Genomic DNA, 22,170 nt, shown 5'->3' on the forward strand with positions numbered 1-22,170 from the left:
GGATCTTACATGCTGTGTATGGAGGACTTAATTTCTGAATGTTCCAGTGGTCAAAAAAAGATAAAAAGTAAAATAAACAATGATGTCAAGGCTAATGTAACATACCCCGTCCGGACATAATGAACCACTGTGTATTACAACTGTTATGTTCAAACCCTTTGCCACACAGGTTAAAATCACAAGGCATGACTTGATGTTTCACAAAATACACTTAATTGCTTAGTTCAGTGCAATTTTAAATGTGTTATTTTATTTAGACCAACATCCCTGGACTACTATAAATAGTATGGGAGTGCAGCTTTAAACATTCTGTAAATTTTTGCCTGATCACTTAATCCTGTATCTTGTCGGAGCCTGAGAGAGGCACAGGTTGAATCGTGGTGTCACATTATAGGCACCACAGAGAGAAGCAAAGGATTGGTTTAAAACTTTGAATTTGGGCATGCTGGTGGCGCAGGGGTAGTGCACGTGACCCATATGCTGAGGCCTTGGTCCTCAACACGGCTGTCCCAGGCTTAACACCTGGCCTGTGGAACTTTGCTGCATGTCTTCCCACTTTCTCTCAGCTTCCCTTCCTGTCAGCCTACTTTCATTAAAGAACACTACTACCACAGAAAATTATAAAAAAAAGATATAGCACACTTCAAGCTCTTCTCACTGTTTTAGAGTTACAAGTGGACCTTTTCTACTGTTAAGCATAAGTGAAATAAGATGCAGAGATGCTGGCTTTAATATGCACGAGTGAGGCGTTGATGGCAGCAGTGCTACGTTAGAATCATTACTTAATAAAAATGGAACCCTGAACACGTTGTGTGTTAAAAGTGACTGCAGTTAGGCTTTTAGGTTCCATAACCTTGATCACCCTTGGTGTGTGTGCACAGGCTTTTTAATGTGTACGTATATTTGTGGAGTTCTGGCATAATAGTTGTGTGAACATCTTTGGAATGAGTGTGTGCACGCACACGTGCATGTGTGTGAGGGTGTGTGTGTTCATGTACGTATAGCTGAGTGATTTGTTTTGCCCATTTTACTAGTAAAGTGAGTTGAATGATATAAAGTGAGGACCTTATTTGGTCCTCACTTTTTCTCTGGGCTAGGGGTTAGGTTTAGGACTAAGGTGTCAATTAGGTTTACGTTTGTTTACGTTTGTTTAGGTTACGTTTGTTTGTTAGGGTTACGTTTGTACCGGTAATGGTTAGGGTTAGGGTCAGGATGAAGCTATAGAAAAGGTTGAAAATGAATGGAAGTCACAAGAGGTCAAAGCACTGTATTTAAAGCAAGGATGTGTGTGTGTGTGTGTGTGTGTGTGTGTGTGTTCCTTCCGCCATCCTGCAAAAGGAGATTCTAGAACAAACTGTGATTTATTAGGAAACCTACAACGATCCCTGTTATCCAGACTACAGTCAATTTGAGCAGCTGATTATGGTACAACCTTTATTGCCATAAACTGCATATTTTGTGTAAGTGTACATATTTGTGTGCTACTGACATTCCTACTGTTGCCTGTCTTTAACACACCAACAGCTGGGCCTATTAAATGTCCCCTGATCTGCAGCCATGGCATTTACTTGTCTCCCTCCATCCTTCCCCTCATCCCTGCTGCCAAACCACCCTCGTAGGGATGTCTGGCCTTTCCTCAAGCGAAAGAGGAGTTGAACGTTTGAGTATGTGTGTATCTTGTCAGCATAAGTTAGAGCTCATAGTCTTAAGTTGAAATATTCAAACACACACAGATATGCATATAAATCAAAAATAAAAAAAACAATATGCTTCAAAGGCAGGATTTAGCCTGAGAGCTGAGAGGACTAGGATTGTTCTGTACACCCACATTAGCCCTTCTTTTTGCACATCTGTCTCAATGCATTCACATCATCTACAATGATGGAGTGCATTCATAAAAGAAAAATTAAGACTTGATTTTGTATTTGAAATAAACTTGTAATAAAATATAATACAAAAACAAAGCATGAAAAACTCAAATAACTAATACGCCAGCAGGATGTGATAATCTTTCATAAAAACTTTGTATGCAACCAGAGTGAGCTACTGATGTATACATTTAAAATAAAAAGTCAAATAACATATATATGCACCTTTAAAGCTTTCCATTTGTGTTAAACTAAAGAATAATTTCAGAGTTTTTTTATAAGTCAGGACTGGACTAAATTTCTGATTCAAATAAAGTTGAGAAATAAAAATAAAATCATTGATTAAACACAATAAGAGCATCTTCAATGTTTTTTTGTTGTTGTTTGTTTTTTGCCTTTAGGACATCTTTAGATTGAGAAAAACAGAAAAACAGCAATATGGCAATGCACCAAAACCACCTATTACTTCAAACACATTTTGTCACTTGTGAAACCATTCTAAAAACTGATTAAAATTTGTTTTCTTACGCTATTCATTTTCTGCGGCGTGGTGATGGCGCAGGGGTAGAACACGCAACCCACACACAGAGGCCTCAGTGCTCGACGCAGCCCCCTCTTGTGTACGAATCAAGGTTTGTGGACCTTTGATGCTCTCTCAACCCAGTTTCTATTCAGCTCACTTTTAGATAAAGGTAACTAGTGCCACAAAAATTAAAAAAATAAATCATTTATTTTCTCAGTGTAAAATAAGATAGTTAGATACACTTACATTTTCTTAAATACTCTCTTAAATGTATCCAAAACCAAATGCCTTAAAAAAAAAAAAGCAGATTGAAGGATTGATTATGGAGCCAGACAGGTTTAAGAGCATTACCAAATGACAACTGCTGCCAGGATCCTAATTTAGTACCATTTAGCATGGACTCCTATGGGACAACAGAGGGCTGGATGCCAAACATGGAACATGTGACTGGGTTATCAATGCTCACTGCCCATGGTTCTATCTGAATGGTGTTTGTCTCTAATTACTTCTGCTCTGCCCTCTGACAATTGTCTTCGTAAGCTTTCATCCAGAGCAACGTTTGTTTTGCGACACCAGACTGCTCCTATGGGGGCCTTCTAACGTGTTGGGAGCCACATTGTTGAGTTGTGGTGCTCTAACTAAAGAGACGGTTGTTACACCATCCCATCTTGACAGGCCAACCCCCCAGGGAGGGCAGAAGAAAGGGATGGCGAAAGAGAGAAATTTGCATAAGGGAAAAAAGGAAAACTAAAAGTGAGAACAGAGAAAGATGAGCGGGAATTTAAAGACGTGTAAGTAATCCTCAAGATTTAAGTAAAATGTGTGTAAAAATGAAGCTTGCTGCTAGCCACACTTTTGATTGACTGTGGGGGGAAAGACAGACTGCAAATAAGAGAGCAACTGTGTAAACTCAAGTAATCATGCACAAACAAACTTTGCTGCATTCCTGGATGCTGAAACACAAAGACCAACCTTGCCAGCCAGGTTTGCAGACGGGCTTGACGTCGATGTGCACTGGGACGCTGTGCAACGCTTTCTTCTGGCCACAGTCCCAGGCCGTCACCTGGATTTCGTAGTGCTGCTGTCGGTCAAAACTCAGCTTCTCTGTGTTTCGGATGTTACCTGGTGGTAGGAGAACGTCAAGGGGAAGGTAAACCCAGCTTGTCAAATGTACCCATTGAAAAGTTGTTGTTACATTAATCAGTCATAGGGTAATTTGAGATGCCTGACTTCGCCATGCCACCATGGCCAGACTTTGGATCCAAACGTCTTTGTGCTTGAAAGCAAGTGAGACCAACATGTATCTGTCTTCTGACCCACTTTCATGTGGACTAGGTCAATGGTGTCTGCATGGGACCTTTCCAAGATAAAAACAACACTTTCTGACCTCAGGGGGTGTGGCTTTGATTACGTCATTATTTGACCACAGAATTTCGTAGCGGACCTGACAGGCATCCATCATGACAGGTTTCAGATTATTTGGTCTTTCAGTTGAAAGGTTATATGGGTTTGAATTTTTTTTTATGAAGGTCAAGTTCGTTAACCTGACAACAGCCAGCTGTATGTATCGCTCCGCCTAGCTCCACTCACATACATCTGGGACACGGCTCATTGAAAATGATTTCCCCAACCAAATTTTTGGTCTGGCCAATCAGGACGCAGGGCGGGTGTTTCATGGATGTGACGTAGTGGAGAAGCCACCGTGAGATTCCAACAACAATGGCGGCTCGCATCGAGGAAGCAAGCGTTAGCATTGATGCTGCTATTTCCTCCGTGTTGTCCAATCTATCTGATATTGTTTCATTAAAAGAACATCAGAGAACGGCTCTGAAGGCTTTTGTTGGTGGAAACCATGTTTTCGCCCTTCTCCCGACCGGATTTGGCAAGTTTTGTTTTCCGGGGCGCGTCCGCGTACGCGCCCCGGTTAGCGGTTAGCGGTTAGCGCTAACCATATTGGGAGGCCTATTAGTCCTCAACGCGGTCAGCCCGGGATCGACTCCGACCCGCGGCGCTTTGCCGCCTGTCTTCCCCCTCTTCCTGTCAGCTCACTGTCAATAAAAGGTGTGCCACTACAGTGTTTCCCGCATGGATTTGCTTATGCGAGGCGGACCGACTCGCGGAGCGGGGGGGGGGTGGACGACACGTTTTCCGCGGCCGCCTCGCCAAGATAGCGCTGCGGGAAACCCTGCACTAGAGCCGCAAACACATAAAAAAAAAAAAAAAAAAAAAAAAAAAAAAAAAAAAAAAAAAAAAAAAAAAAAAAAAAAAAAAAGGTTTTTTTTTCCGGCGTCGGTCTCATCAGCGTCACGGGTTAGCTTCGGTGTGACTGGTTGAAATAGCACGTTGATAAAGATGACAGACAAGTGGCTTATCCAATCATATGCAAGGAGTTTTGATAAGGCCCAGCCTTCAGTAAAGGCAATGCCTATGGCGGTGTCCCAGATGTATGTGAGTGGAGCTAGGCGGAGCGATACATACAGCTGGCTGTTGTCAGGTTACAAGTTCGTGCCTTGGCCACGGCACCTAAACATTTTCAAAAACTCATGAATTCCATAACTTTTACTCTCACATGCCTCAATGGCAAACAAATTTGAAGTCACTAGCTCGAAAGCCTTAGGAGGAGTTCATTAAAGTTCGAGGTGAGTAAAAGTCAGAAAAGGGCCCAAAATGACCTCTGACCCAAAATGGCCGACTCCCAGTTGGTTTTAGGGCATACCCCCAAGAGACTTTTTTTCATGATTTGGAAAGCTCTACCTACAAGAATTTTTTCAAATTTTTAGGACTTATCAGTAGCCACAACTCACTTTAGGTGGCGCTGTAGAGCAGTTTCGCCACACCCATTTTAAACTCCATTAATACCCAAAAATTTTCATTGGGGTACAACTTTCTGCCAAGTTTCGTGAGTTTTCGTATATGTTTAGGTCCCCAAAAAGGCCGCTAAAGTGGCTCAAAGACAGATACAATAGGCCTTGGCAGGGCTTCGCTGCTCGGGCCTAAATATGATGCTTAAAGTATGGACTGTTGGAACTGCACTGAAATATGTTAAGAGCTTAAACGGGGCGTGTCATCCTTTTCAGTTCTTCCTTTTCATGTTGAACTCATTGAGTTGTGGTATACATAAAGAGGAACCGCAATGCTTTGGTCTGAATTCCTTGTTAATTTACCCTCATATCCCCCCTTTTTACCACTGGTACATCTGACAACCCTTGTTTTGGTGCTGTCTCTTTAAATCTAAATGAGCCACTTCATACCTCCAGGTCGTAGAGTGTTCTTCTCCACCCTGTTCGGTCATTTTGTAGTTTGCTTGGAGTGTAATGAACGATCAAACACTTATAGCTTCGGCGTCCTTCAGCTTAGACTACAACATACTCAGAGAAGTAAAAATGGCGGATTTGCAAAGTTGATAAGCCAGAAGTCCATGACCTTCTTAAGCAGTTCTGCATTGAATAGTGTGACATAATTATTTGAAAAACGTGAAGAGAGAAAACCAAATAGCTTGAAGAATATGACCCACACATAATATAAAGATATCTCCAAAGCACCTGGAGAGAAGAAAATTATTTTTTTCTGCATTCGCAGAGACTCCAAGTACACAACAAAATGTAATAAGATAAAAAATTAATTTTGCATGATATGGCCACTTTAATAACTCTCCAGGTCTGTTTACCCCTTTGACAATTCATACACCATTCCACACATATACATCTCCTTCTCATAACACCCTACTTTGATTTTGTACAGGTGAAGAAACGTTTTCAAATTATAGTATATCAGTTTTTTTGTTTTAATTATTTATTTATTAATCAGTAATTGAGACAAATAGTAATACAGCACTATCATCTGTTACTTTTTAGTATTATATTTTTTGTTAAAAAAAAATGTAATGTGTGCGAATATGACCAATAATAAAAGCAAAATGACTGAGTGACCTCCAGATTGTAGATGCGATTTATAGGAGTCATACAATCCTTACCGCCTGCTCATGCTGTTTGTTTTGTAAAAGAGTAGCTCTGAAAATATTAGCATTTTCTTTGGTAAGCTCAGAGTTAAGCTAAGGCTTTATATTCTCTAGGCAACACACAGAGAGAATGCTGTTTTGTAAAACTAATTGTACAAACCATACTAATTTCTAAGATAAAATGCTAAAACAGTACGCTTGATACCCTTTTTGTATTACTGTTGAATATTAATGAAACTTTAATTTCGAATGCTGTCTCAGACACATTCCTAATATAAATAGTTTTTAGCGCTTAAGGCAGAAAGCTTATAAATGTAAACCTTTTGAAAGCAGTTTTCATGTCTACATCAACCAAACTTGATTATGCCTTTTTCTATCTGCTCTAAGAAGTACTTCATATAACCATACTTAAAGTAAATCCAACCTGCTGAATACAAACTCATATTTACATAAAATATTGTTGATCTAAATAGTTTCTAATGGTAATGTTTCTTAATCCGAAACCAAAATATTTACATGCTGGTTGGTGCAGATGCTTAAGCCAAAAAATGGGCACCCGCCATAAATTTTATTCATGAAATAAAAACAAAAATCACAGATTATATATTTTTTTGTAGCTTCTCTTTTCTCGGCATTATGCTCAAAATGTATAAATTAAATAAATAAATTTTGTGGAGTGCATGATAATCAAGAGTGACTTCCAAAAAGTCTCTTCCAAAAAACTGATAAAACAGCATATATTACTGAGTTGAAACATTATACTAATAATTTACCTCAACAGACCACCATTTGGCTTAATTTATGACCTACCTTTGATTTCAAATCAGAACATTATTTTGGGTAGTAAATGTTAACAACAAGCCAATCATTTTGCCAATAAGATCCAGTAGACAGCTAAGTAACATTTTCCTATATATTCATGATCTTGTGTATGCTGCTCTACATCATACAGTCTTATATTTAGCCTTCTAAATAGATTAGTTTGTAATGACAATTACTGAGCAAAATGATTAATTAGCTGTTGAAGTATAAATGCTAGCATGAAAACGCCTTGACTAAAAGCGACAATTCCTATACAGAACAGAGATTTGGCCAGGATGCTGTAATAATTAAACATTGTGTGTTTGTTTGTCTTTTCATCTTTATTGTGGGAGCTACGTGGCATTCTCCTGCAAGAATTATTTTACTTATTTTGTTTTGGTGGGGGGGGGGGGGGGGGTCAAAATGCTTATGTTTTGAAATAAACCAAAACTAGTGAACTGGTCTAATTTGTAAAACAGTACAACTGAGGCCAAGACTAGTATTCTATGTTTTATGATCTTTGTATAAAAAGGCAAGTGTTTCATACAAAGAGCAGGTGTGATGTGTAAATGCCCCCTTCTTGCTATATTAAATGTCGGGCCAGAAGCCCTGTAATGTTTTCAGATACTCTATAATGTTAAGTTTTGTGGTTATGTTTGCACCAAACGGGGATTCCACCAACTCTAACATTACCGGTCCGCCTGATGCTACGGGTCAGAGGAGAACTTTGGCAGCTGCAGCGGTTTGGACAGTGGAGGATGAGTGGATGAGAGGGAGGGAGGGGCATGTGGACATCATAGATCAGATGGAATTATCATAACAACTCAATCAAATGCCTGAAAAATATCAAAACGTCTCTGTGGGAATTTAAGGCACAGATGGTGATTTTTATTTTCAAATATTGATGAATGAAGAACAAAAAGGTCTCCAGAAGAATGGGCACTTTTCTTGATAAAACACTATAAAATATACAATGTTACTTTCTTCCACTAATATTTTTAGGACAGTGCATAGTAGTGAGTCTATTTACTGTTGAATGTTGCATTTATTGCTTTATGTCAGACCTTGTGTATGTGTTCCTCCCTTATTTAGAAAGAAAGCATGTGAGTGTGTTTGTTTTAAGGAGTAATGGTTATTTAATCTTACACCATCATTATGTATCATTGTCAAATTAACTTTAATGACTTAATGTAATCACTGTAACAAATGAGATCACTGTGGAGATGACAGGTAGCTTCTATCTCCTAAAGGGGTCTGATTAACTCTAATGCTTCCCAAAATTAGGTACATGTTTCCATTAAAAACTTGCCGCCTCCTCGTGTAAAAACATTGCTGCTTGTTTGCCCCCTGCTCACCCCTCCGTTGTTACTTTTATGAAAGCAGTAATTACCCTTCCCCACCAGCATTAACATTAAACCTCTGACTTTATCACCATTCAGCAGAAGAGAGATTGCTGTTGTCCTGGAGATATTTAAGCTCAGTAAATTAACCACTGACACGATTCAGAGTGACTAATTCTGTTTAATTCAAAATTTTCCACAGCACACTTTGGGAGAATGGGTGGTAGTCCCACATATGCAAATTATGACTTTTAGAAATGATGTAGGGGTTTAACAAGATATCGTGGGCTGATATGTTATGATATTTCTCTTATAAGCAATATTTCACCACTAGGTGGAGCCTCAGCACTCTCTGTAGACTAAAACAAGATGCTTATAAAGCCGCACTTTCTCTACCTCACTCTAGCACTCGGCACTCAGTTCCCCTTTTCACCCATCGGCTTGTATAAGCCTATCTGCAAAAGATAAATACACAATGTCACTTATCAGAGGAACATTTCGAGTGAAGAAGAAAGTAACTCATAACTTATAATGCTGTTAGGAATAGAGCATTTTGGTGCGATGGGCGTGCTCTCCGCCATTCTGTGCCTTCACGTGCACGTATGCGCAGCTAGCCCGGCTATGTAAAAAAAAAATTTGAAATTTGACACAGAGAGATGGTGTGTGACGTTTAACCATTGTCCATATGAAAAGATACCTTTAGTTCTTCACAAAACTATATGTTAGTTCTTTCTATCTAAGATAATGAAATTTCCCTTATTGCTCCTTTTCAAAGGGAAATCTGTGGTGGAAAGTGCTATCCATAGGCCAAATCCCAGTGTCACGACAAGGGAGTGTCATGATAAGAACCTTTTAAATATGTTTTTTGAAAATTATTCTTATTTTTAATCTATTTTTTTGCAAATGGAACTTAAGTATGGCCTTGTTGCAACCTGGACTTGCTTCCCGTTGCAACTGTACTGTCATGCAATTCCATGGTGTGAAACAACAAGTGCACCAGGTTGCAGACACCTGCATCTGACGGAGTTTCATTGTCAGCCAGACCACTCTGGCTCGGGCACCTGGCAGCACTCAGACGCTTGTCCACCGACCCACAAACGTGAAGCAGTACATTCTCTTGATAGTTTTGGATCAAGGTACAGGACCTGAGTAATGACGATAGTGTGTCGCTGGTTGATTGAGTATAAATGTTATAACACCAAGATGAAGGACAGACTAAGTTATGAGAACAGATATCTGCGGTTTTAGCAAAGAAAAAGGAATTCCAGACCTGACATTTCTGCCAAAGAACTCTGGGAACTCTATGGTTATGGTTTTTAAAATGTGTTTTTCTTAGATTTTTTTAATAAGTAGAGGCTGATGGAATTCAATATTACTTTTATTCCTACTTGCTTTCTTCTTTACAAAAAAAGTTTTAAGTTTAAAAGATTACTGCCACAGACTGTGGAATTGTAAAATGTATTTGATACTAGAATTGTTACCATTTTTCTTATCTTTTATTTCAGGTTAAATCTTTTCATCCCAGCAGATCTCAAAGAGACACACTCTTATTTACCTGAGAGATCATTTTTAAGCACGTTTTCAGAGATCATGTAAAACAAACAAGACATCCTCTGGGTGTAGAGAGGTATGGGGTATTGAATAAAGTGAAGATATAAGTGAAACATACACTATATTGCCAGAAGTGTTTGCTCACCTGCCTTGACTCACATATGAGTTTAAGTGACATCCCATTCCTAATCCATAGGGGTTCAGTCCACCCCTTGCAGCTAGATCAGCTTCAACTCTTCTGGGAAGGCTGTCCACAAGGTTTAGGAGTGTGCTTATGGGAATTTTGGACCGTTCTTCCAGAAGCGCATTTGTGAGGTCACATACCGATGTTGGACAAGGAGGCCTGGCTCTCAGTCTTCGCTCTAATTCTTCCCAAAGGTGTTCTATTGGGTTGAAGTCAGGACTCTGTGCAGGCCAGTCAAGTTCATCTACACCAGACGCTGCCATCCATGTCTTTATGGACCTTGCTTTGTGCGCTGGTGCACAGTCATGTTTGAACTGTTCTCTCAAAGTTGGGAGCATGGAATTTTCGAAAATGTCTTGTCTGCTGAAGCATTGAGAGTTCCTTCCACTGGTACTAAGGGGCCAAGCCCAGCTCCTGAAAGACAACCCCGCATCATAATCTCCCCTCCACCAAACTTTACACTTGGCACAATGCAGTCAGACATGTACCGTTCTCCTGGCAACCCAAACCCAGACTCGTCCATCAGATTTCCAGATAGAGAAGCGTGATTTGTCACTCCAGAGAATGCGTCTCCACTGCTCTGGAGTCCAGTAGCGACATGCTTTACACCACTGCATCCGATGCTTTGCAATACATTTGGTGATGTATGGCTTGGATACAGCTGCTCTACCATGGAAACTCATTCCATGAAGCTCTCTGCTCTGTTCTTGAGCTAATCTAAAGGCCACATGAAGTCTGGAGGTGTTTAGTGATTGACTCTGCAGAAACCTCTTTGCACTATGTGCTTCAGCGTCCGCTGACCTCGCTCCGTCAGTTTACGTGGCCTAACACTTCTGGCTGAGTTGCTGTCATTCCCAAACACTTTCATTTTCTTATGATACAGCTGACAGTTGACTGAAATATTTAGGAGCGAGAACATGTCATGACTGGATTCGCTGCACAGCTGGCATCCTATCACAGTTCCACACTGGAATTCACTGAGCTCCTGAGAGAGATCCATTATTTCACAAATATTTGTAAAAACAATCTGCATGCCTAGGTGCTTGATTTTATACACATGTGGCCATGGAAGTGATTGGAATACCTGATTTCTATCATTTGGCAAATACTTTGGCAATATAGTGGATCTATTGATGCCATTTTATTAGTTCTAAAATTGAAAAAAAAAAGAGTCAAAGCGATCTGCAATGTTTTAAAGTAGGAAAAGTAGTTAAGAAGGAATTAATTTCAATAGCAGCTTGCGTAGTTCCTGTGCAGCAGCATAAGGGTGAATTTCTTCACTACGCTGAGCTCTTCTCACCTTCAGAGCTCAGCCTGATTATAATATTCCACCTAGTGGTGAACACAACATTCCTTCACACTTAAAAAACTTCATGTACTCATTAAATACATCTATGTCAATTAACCTTAACTGCGTTTGCATATTATTTCATAAGCATAACCTTAAATATAATCACTCCTACGTAGGTGGTTACTAAGCAACTCTTGCACTCTTTCATTGAACCAGAGAGTATTTTTTTTTCTGGCTTTGATGTTTTGAGTGGGATGTCTGCCAAATAGTGTAACAGCCTGGCAGCATTCCGCCTCTTATTGTCACTGAGTAGATAAAGAGTTCTGGTAATCTGTTTCTCAACAGACAGCGATGCTATAAACTTTGATGAGACTTTGTAAGCATAGTAAGTTGTTTTTATGCTCAACAGGTGTCTAGGTCTATATGGTGGTTCCTAAGCTTCATGAGGCTTGTCAGTGCACAGTTAAGACTTCCCCTGGTTCCAGCACCATTGCACTGTGGATGGTAACCACTGGTGCACAGATAGTACATAAAGACATTACAGACCGCACCATTTTGTCCATCTGAGACCACCAGTAAACTTCTGTTTTCTGTTAACGACACCCTGATGTGTGTCATGTGCTATATGAATGACAGTAGCATGTAGAGAAACGGGAACTATGTAAGGATGCTCATTACCAGCACCTGAGAGGCAGAAAGCTCATTCCTGATTGGAAAAAAGGAAAAAGAGGGTCCACATCCAACTTTCACTCAGGCCAGCCCTTTTCACTCTGTGCACAGAGGAATACAAGTTCATGCCACTAAGCGGAGGCAAGGGTGAACCCAGCTACAGACAGAGGTGACACGACAGGTGAGCCTATCAGGCTCATCCATATCTTTGGAATCCAGTAGTGACAATGGTTGGGAGTCAGGGGTCAAAAAAAGCAAGCACTGGACCATTCAGTAGAATTTATTTTAGTTCCCCAAAGCTGTGATCCGGCCATGCAGTCCATATTAAAACCAGAGTCCGCAGCATCTCTCAGTACAGCTCACTGTAGTTCCACTACTGTGGCAAAGTTGGGATGGAACTTACTATACCAAGAAATGAATCCCAAAATTTGTAAATTGTAATGGCCTGTACTTGCATAGCACTTTATACTGAGGACCCTAACGTGCTTTACAATACATTCACTCGACTATTCAGATGCTGATGGTCCTAAAGGTGCGTTTACATGCAATGTGTATGTGGCAGGCCAAGCGACAGATTTACATGAACACAGGAGCGACATGACGCTACACAATGCTAAGCAAGGCCTCAGAGGCAATTCTAGTTATGCAAAATGTGTGAATCTGGTGATTAAAAGCAAAGCCAGAGCGACACGAAACCTGCAATGTATGTGTAGCGACAGTTGTTGGAGCTGAAAAAGCTGAACTTTTATGTCTTGTTGCGCCGTGACAACCTCTCAGGAACTAAATGTGGCTGTGACGTGGGGCGAAGAACTGTGGTGGAGGTGAAGCTGTTTTTATTCAACATGAAAGACAAGCTGATAATAGTCGTCTGTGGTCAGTCTGATTTGTATGACTCAACCAATTATTACACAAGTCCAGAAAGGCGCAAGCCTGGAGAGAAGTGAGTGAGGAGACTGGAGTGACAGTCAAGTGAAAGTGTTACTAGATAGCGCCATTGTACTGCTGTATTTCTGGCTCGTCGTGCGCTGTGCATTTGCTTTCCCTGCTGTGCGAATAGCCTGTGATAATGTCAGGCGAGCGACAGCACGCAATGTGGCAACTTTGTGGTGCCAATGTAAACACACTTCCATGCAGTACGATTTGCTGATTCAGATCTGTGGTGGAAAAGAAATGTTCCCCTGAGCAAACTCAAAAGATCATCCATGTGGGGTACAATAACTTTATTATGTTTTCCTAAATCAGCACAGTCTTGGCCTGTACTCCTTTGTTGTTGTTACCATGATAGGAGAGATCTAGGGAAAGAAACCTATGCATTCAATATTGCCTTACCTCAGAAGCACTTTCAGTTACCCTGACACTACTTCTTATCTTAGAAGCTGGTAAACGTAGGAGTTTTTTTTTTTTGTCAGCCAAGTACTGCAACACAGTATTATCAGCCCGCTGCGTTCTCTGTCAGAAATGTTACCTTGCTCACTTGACAGTTTATATATCAGCAACTGTCTGCAAATTACAAATGTATCATTTATACAAGTGTCTGTGTATTGTGATCCTATTCAGTACTTTAATGTTTATACTTAAATTGGCTTATCATGCTAATTCCACTCTTTTAGCCCTCACATTTTGTTGTTTACTTGGAGTCTCTCCAGGTGCTGTGCAAGTATCTCTAAATTCTGCGCGGATCATATTTTTGAAGTTGTTCAGTTTTCTCTATTCTTTATTATTTTATTTTTTTAAATTACATCACACTATTTCTCCTAAACAAGATCATGGACTTCCAGTTAAACAATTTCACAGATCCACCATTTTTATTTCTCAGAGTAGTTTTGTAGTCCAAGCTCAGGGATGCAGAGTGGCAAAGTCAAAATGTTCAGTTGTTTATATCACCGTCTCCCAGAATTCTACAAAAAGGCCTGAATGGGGTGAAGTGGAGTGTTCTGCGACCTGGAGGGGTTGAATTACCTCCTTTAGATTTAAGGAGACGGCTATAAAATCAGTTGTTCAAATATTGGTAAGCCCCTTTTTTAATGTGCATTGAATAGTTTTTATATTAATCTTTTATTTTTCGTTCATAAATTGCATGAAAAGAACATAATTTAGTTGCATTAAACATTCAGCACAAGTATAAGTCTGACATGTTGCTTTCACCTAAGATTTCTATCTCCAGTAACGTCAGTTCCAGTCATATTCTCTCTAATAAATTGTGCAGACTGATAAGTTGTTAGTATAAACAAACAAATGTACTGTTTTATAATTTGTAGCTTGTACTAAGACATCTACCAATGCTGAATGTATTTATTTTAATTTCTACTCACCATTTCGATCTATAGCAAAAGGTGTGTTAGTGGTGGTGATCTGGTAGTTGCAGATTTGACTGTACTGTGGTGAACAGTCCTGATCTGTAGCCTCAACTTGCAGAATGCTGTCATAAATCTTCCCCTCTGTCACAGCAGCTCGGTACTGTGGCTCTCGAAACACGGGGGCAAACTCATTCACATCGTTGACCTGGATATGTACCACTGCCCTGCAGACAACACAGAGAAACAGAATAGTGAAAGGTTCAAACTAGAATAGGATGGTATCATCTGCATAGTGTTATCCACTTTAAAACATTTTTAAGGATATGTTTGTTCCATTTGCATTGTATTAAATTTTTTAAAAAAATTCCCTTTCAGTTAAGTTATAATAGTTGTTTCAGTCAAAGTACAAGAAACCAATATTTAAAAGCTTGTTTTCAAACGTTAAACTGACAGGTTGAAGTCCAATGTCTTTCTTAAATCTATAATGGGTTTGAGATGAAAATTTTAGATTAAAAACATTTTTCAGTAAAATACAGAAACATAAATTAAGGAAAAAAAATAACAATCTATGGGCAAGCTACACAAAGCATAAACGTAGGTCAATTTATATTACTCATTCATTTATGATTTAATTAATTTAGACAAAAAACAAAAAACAAAAACACACTTTTTCCCTTAAAGAAAAACAACAAACTTGGGTATTTAGCCCTTCATTTAAATTAATGGCAGCCATTATTGACTGACAATTAACTTTCATTGCTATTGCAAAGCTAAGGTAATGTGTTGCTTTAAGCCAAAGGGATGCAGATGAACATGTGCCTTAAAGGATTAGCTGCCGAGCACTGCAAAATCATTCAACTGAAATAAGCCATATATCCATCCAGCTTTGCCTGTGGGAGACTGGAACACCAAGAAGAGACTGGAGGTTGGACATTTCTATTCTGTCTTTTCATGTTTGGCCAACATACACAAATAAAGACCATTGTGTGTTTTTTTCTAATCCTCGGTACACACATAATTTAATTGAAATCCATCAGACAAAAAAGGTAAACAAGTGAAATATGGAAATAAATCTGGCCGGAAAAGTAATTTATGCTGTAAACAAACACATTTTGACATATCTAAAAAAATAGAAACTGGATTATTCTAAAACCACCAGTTTGTTATTTTGTTTACTTATTAAACATACATGAACAGCCTTGATCAGGGTATTGTGGTGTCTGCAGTTTACATAAAAGACTTGTTTTCATCCCTTATGTCATTCATCACAAGTTCAGCCCAAAGCAGGAGATAGAAAGTCTTTATATGAACAAAAAAACAGAGGTCAGACGGCTTCTAGGGCAGATAACCCTTTGACATTACAAGTAAATCCCACGTCGAACCTTGGCAGGGTCATGTTTGTCCAAGCAAGAAGTGCAAGTCTGACTGCGCCTGGAAGGACATGGTTCTTTGACATCTTCTTCATTCGGGTTCAGATTCTTCCAGATCAGTGTACAGATCTCCAACTTTTTTTAAAATGTGCCTGGTTGAAATAAAGTACTTCTTTGTTCAACTATGTCCGCATCAACAGGATGTCCTCCCTGGAGCATTCTCATTTAGGCAATATGAAGGTAAACAAATCACAATATACAACAGTATCAATGCTATCTCCGTTGAACATCGCTCTTAATCTGTGCCTTAGTTGTTTCTTTGTTGTTGTTGGTGGAAGAAAGACAAAGCTTTTTGCATTTTAATAACCAACTTAGTCAAGTATTTAGGACAGCAAATGAAAAATCTGGCTGGCAAAATACTTTCATGTATTAATAAAACCACTTTTATGCAGATCAACTAGTGTTGCAATTGCTTTAATTATCAGGGTTGCCACCAAATTCCAAACCTGTGTAGACTTCAATTTTTCAAATATGTACATCTTCTGGATAGTTTTTACTTTCAGGTAGGAATGTTTCATGTCATTTGCCTAATCTGTCTCTACAAAATTTGGGGTTTGTCTTCTAAATATTGTACAATGCCAAATTGAGAAGGACGGTGAAGCATGAAAAAGAGCTCCACGTTTGGAAAAATCCAACAAAGAGTGGTTGTCAGACGACACTGAGAGTGAGTTCATGTCCTGAAATACAAATAAAGTTTTGTGGACTCTTCTGGTAAAAACACAAAGGCTTATCACTGGGTCTTTCAACAAGATAATTATCCTAAAATATGGCCATATCAACACATCAATAGTACACCAAACACAATCAAAGCTTATTCCATGACTATTTCTCCAAAATCCATTTTATAAAACAAAAAATTATGGTGATCTTAAGGGAAAAGTGCACAACAGAGGTTCCAGAACTTTGGACGATCTAAAGAAATTGCGCAAAGTGGAATTGTCAAAGATCTGTGCCTTTGTACATTCCAAAATCTGAGAAATGTTTTAGAGGACTCATTGATTTTCTATTGGCTAAATGGGTTATACAAAGTACTGACAGCATATTAAAAACAACTTTACATAGATTTGTTATGTTCCCTTTAATATATTTGGTTTTAAAGATTATGTTTTATACATTATAATAAAAAACAACAAGTGTAAATAACACATCCCATGATTTTCTTCTCATATATATCCAGATTTGAAAAACGGAGAAACGATGGTTTCTTACTTTGCCATTCTTCAGATAAAGTCTAACTAGTATTGGCATCATCCTTGTTTTACTAGGGTCAAGTATCAGTGCAGCCTCAGACTGTGATAAAATGTATTCCTAATTTTTCCTGTTGATCTACAGAGCAACTTGTTGCTGAAGCGAGGTTGCAGTAATGCTCTCCATTTGTTTAAACAAACAAAAGATTGAATGTATTTTATCTGGCGACAATACCCCAAATATTAAAAAGTGCTTTGACTTTTAATCTGAAGAACATTGTAAGGAATTTAGGGGTAATATCTGATAAGGAATTTATATACATATAAAAAAACAGACTGTCTCTGTGTTCAGGATAATCTTTATTCAGCTGCATCTTCTGGCCAAAGTGAAACCTTTTTTTAAATTGTCCTGACCTGGAGAAAGCCATTCATGCTTTTATTAGCTCTTTGCCTAACTATTGTAATGCTTTCTATGCTGGTGCCTCCCAAGCGGGCCTAAATGGTCTTGGGCTTGTCCAAAATCCAGCCACTTGTCTTTTGACTAACATCTTCCAACATGGGCATATGAGTCCTGTTTTAAATTCTCTACACTTGCTTCCTGTTCATTTAAGAATTGATTTTACACGTTTACTCTTTGTTTCTAAGTTTCCTTACTGCCTGGCACCACCAAATTTTTCTGACCTTTTTAAATGTGTGTGTGCAAAGCAGGTTCTTGAGGTCATCTGTCAGCCTTCAGTTGATGTTCAAAGGACTAAGCTTAAAAGCTGGGTTGACTGGGCCTTCTTGGTGGTATCACCCACACTCTGGAAACAGCTTCTTTTGGCACTTCATGCCATCACCAAAGCGGGCCTTTTTAAAAGCAAAGTGAATACTTTCAGAAAGGCTTTTAATGTTCCTTAGCACGATAGATAGATAGATAGATAGATAGATAGATAGATAGATAGATAGATAGATAGATAGATAGATAGATAGATAGATAGATAGATAGATAGATCGATCAACTATATTCTGATGGTCCAATAAATACATAAATAAAATAAATAAATAGATAAGAATAAAAACACAATACAAGTACCATTATCAATTAAATAGGAGCTTTACGAAGACAGGAATACCAGTGTCTCCACATCTTAGACTGGTATCGGATTGCACTACATGTGGTGTCAGTAAGTGACAAGATAATATCATTGCCAGATGCATTTAACCTACAGATAAACTTATACATTAACTTTCATAAAACAGCATGTAAGGTAATGACTCTTGCAGTGACAAACATGTCACTAAAACTAGTCCATCTTGGCCATTTAAAAAGTACTTGCAAAGCATCATTATAGGCCACCTGCAGCCTTTGCAGGTTGGTTTTTCTATATGTACACCACAGGTGAGCAGCGTACAGAGAGGTACAATATGCATTCAATTGTTCCACTTTGACTTCATCAAGGGTATTAGCTTGAGCATACAACATTCTACATTGTCTACAAATATCATCATGGTCTGACAGATTAACTACACTATAATTTTTCATGCATCCATAAACCTGCTTAACCATGTAGGGTCACCGGAGCCGTGTTTGGGGCGCTGGTGCCTATCTCCAGCAGTCATTGGATGACAGGTGGGGACACCCTAGGCAGGTCACCAGTCCATCACAGGGCAACACACAGACACACAGGACAAACAATGATGCACACACACCCTCACACCTAAGGGCAATTTGCAGAGACCAGTTACCCAAAGAGACAAGTTATCGGACTTTGAGAGGAAGCCGGACTACCTGGAGAGAACCCACACATGCACAGCAAGAAGATGCAAACGTCGTGTAGGAATTTGAACCCAAGACCATCCTGCTTTAAGGCAAAAGTGCTACGGTGAAGCCACAAAACCTTTTTTGTTTTGTGATCTTTTTAAGTGCTTTTATGAATTTATGGTTGTGCGTTTTAGTCCTATTTGGATGTTTGAAAACACTTTAGTCAGGTAACAAAATTAATGAATATCCCTCTATCTTGTAGAATGTGCCTACCACTTGCTATTCAGTTTTGTTATTCATTTTTGGTTGTAAAACATTTATATAATTCAACCAAAAGCAAAATAATATTTATTTAGCGCTTCTGAAAACAGATGGAGACTCCAGGATATTTCAGTTAAAAAACACTCTTGATAATAATCAAACTTGGATTAAATGTGACTGTAACTCAACAATTAACACACCATTATGGCTCGGTGCAGCAATCAATGATTATGCTCTTAGAACAAAAAACTGTACTTTTTTTAGTGTTGCCTTTCAGCAGAAATTATTTATTTTATCACGACCACTTTGATTCCCGAATGCTGGTACAGAATGCACATATGAATATGTAGGTGACAGTGATGAATCGCTGAGCTTTAGGAAAGGTGGGATGTTAATGGTGATGCTAACAGGAGCAGAAGATGGTGATAAGAAGCTCTGACAGATGATAGCAGCCCCAGTGTGCGCAGTAAATCCCTCAGCCAGCCTTGTTTTGTCATATTAATGCAGTTCTCCCATAAACATTGCCCCCCAGCTTCGCCGTGCTCCCCGAGTAGTGAGTGAGCGAGCATATGTTCCGCTCCTCTGGGATTCCTGTTTGTGAGCGCTATTATGTATTCATGCACACAAATGAATAGAATATAACTAAATGAAATAATTGTGAAGATGTCGCTCTGTCCATGCAAGCGGGCGTTTTCTTTTGATGCAGCACATCTGGCTGGAACAGACGCCTTGCTCTCTGGGGCAACTGTACGCGTGTGTGTGTGTGTGCGTGTGTATGTGTGTGTGCGCGCGCGTGTGTGTCTTTATAGTCCTGGAAGCTTGCCAAGCCGGGCCCAAGGCCGCTGTAGCTCCCCGTGACAGGTTTCAGCATGCTGGCAGGGGTCCACAACAAGTCAGAGGGATGCAGAAAGACAGTGGGGGGCTGAGTGACCCCAAGGGTGAGAGAATGATTACAACAACAACAACAAACTGAATGAGATATAGAGCCAGGGGGATGATTAGTCAAACGCCATCAAGCGGAAGTAAACAGCGTCACCTAGTTAAGGATGAACCTACGTCAGAAAAAGTATTTTTATTTACCGTCATTTACATACCGTGTGGTCCCAGTAAAACCCAAATATTAGGAAATGACCCATAATCTGCATGTCTCATGTACTGTCTTTATCTTATAATATTTGCTGTGACCTGCCTTCAAAAAGCTCCCTCGACACATTTATTCTGCAAGAAATCCAATGTGGCTCCCCTAGGTGTTTCATTGGTTGAAACGTAATGGCAATAAAGCATATTTATATAGCCTGCGATGCATTATCAGTCAGGAACTGGAACATTAAACCCCCGTTTGGCATCAAGCTACGTCCTACATCAATTTAAAGACGGTTATCATGTAAAATGATGTTGCAGACTGTGGAGGAAATGCATATACATTTTTTTTCTTTGTAAATGAAGTACCTGACTTGGTTTCAAACTCAGTTTATGGTTAGCTATAGCAGGATAAACTGCAGCAGTTACAATCAGAGACTTCAGAGTGTAATATACTTTCACATACTTCACTTCTAATGTGAATTCATAGTGGTTAATAACTGTGCTAACCTCTCTGTGACCTACAGGCATGGGTAAAGGTTTTGATACTGACAGAAACTGGGCTGTATTGCATTGAGCTCAAGTTGCTGTGAAAAACATTCAATTTACAATGTGCAAAAATGGCAGTTCACCGCAAAAGTGATAAAAGATAAAGAAAATGAACTTCTTCACCAAAGTTTTTGCTCTCTCTAAAAGTGACCAGCTAGCATCATTTCAGTAAGCTCAGAGGAAGGCGTTAATGAGAGCAGGGCAGCTCATATCCCCCTGTCGCCCTGATTACATTAGAAGAGCATAGTGGCTCCTTTAAAAGTGAGCAGAGCTTGAAATCATCCTTCATTTGTCAACAATGGTTACCTCCAAGGAAACACGTGCTGTCATCATTGCTTTCCATCAAAATAGCCTTGTGGATGAACATACTGCGGCCACTACAATTTTATCAACAATTTATCATATAATCAAGAACTTCAAGAAAAAAGGTTCAGAGGCTGCGAAGAAGGATTCAGAGAGTCCAAGAAAGTCCAACAAATGCCAGGGCCATCTCCTAACGAGGATTCAGCCACGGCATTGGGCTGCCACCAGACCAGAGCTTGCTCAGGAATGGCAGCAAAAAGACAAGAACAAAAAAACATCTGGAAATAGAACTGTCTTGAAAAGAAAATGCTCGCTCACCAGTTTGACTAAAAATAGGACCACAAAGAAATAATTGAATAAAAACAACATATCTTTTGGAATTTGTCTCTTTTTCCCCCCTTTTTAATTGCTATTGAACTTTAACACTTTGATTTGTTGTTTGGAGCTCTAGTCTGTAGTTACTGTTCTTTTTTGATGCCCAGTCTAGTGTAAACATCCATGTTACTGTGCTAAAATGATGTGGGTAGAAGCTGTCACCTATCAGCCTGTCAATCTTGCTGATTGTGAGTCTCCTGGAACAATATTGAATAATAGTATCTGTGAAGCTACAGCCAGGGAAATCCAAGAGTTTGCTTTGCTTCTGGTAGCTATTAAGCATACTACCAATTTGCAGCTGATCAGGGAGAATAATACACCTATAACCAAAACAACAAAGCTGATCTGCTGAGGAAAGCAGTGCTGGACTCCAATGTCTACACATCTTGATATCCACTTTTATAGCATATTATCCGACGGATATTTTGTTTATTTTGTTTGTTGTGTAAAATTGCTAAATACAATTAGAACAATGGGTTTGTCTAACTAGATGATGGCCTTTCATCACTCACAATGTGAAATATGTCCATTACAGGTAAGAGAACTATTGACTATTACAACAACTTTAAAGAACCCTACGTCCAAAGAAATCTGAGCTATCCCTTATGCCTGAAGACATCCCCCTAGAGCTGGTACAAAGCGCTGCCGCAACATTTTTAACTGGTGCAAGCAGACAAGAGCACATATTTTCAATTTTAGCGTCCATTCACTTCCATTTAAGTTTCAAATCCCATTTGACGTTTCTTCGCCCCTCCCTCT

General features: G+C 39.3%; 1 protein-coding gene across 1 annotated transcript in view; it reads right to left on the bottom strand.

Moving 5' to 3' along the window:
• LOC105926742 (calsyntenin-2) overlaps positions 1-22,170 on the bottom strand; it is a 400,538-nt gene that overhangs the window by 140,859 nt on the left and 237,509 nt on the right. The window contains exons 4-5 of the mRNA XM_036150228.1: positions 14,498-14,706; positions 3,364-3,513 (exon numbers count right to left, since the gene is read on the bottom strand). Of these exons, the coding sequence (XP_036006121.1) occupies positions 3,364-3,513; positions 14,498-14,706 (359 nt within the window). The remainder of the gene's footprint in view (positions 1-3,363; positions 3,514-14,497; positions 14,707-22,170) is intronic.

Source organism: Fundulus heteroclitus, chromosome 18 (genome assembly GCF_011125445.2).
Source record: "Fundulus heteroclitus isolate FHET01 chromosome 18, MU-UCD_Fhet_4.1, whole genome shotgun sequence".
NCBI lineage: Eukaryota > Metazoa > Chordata > Actinopteri > Cyprinodontiformes > Fundulidae > Fundulus > Fundulus heteroclitus.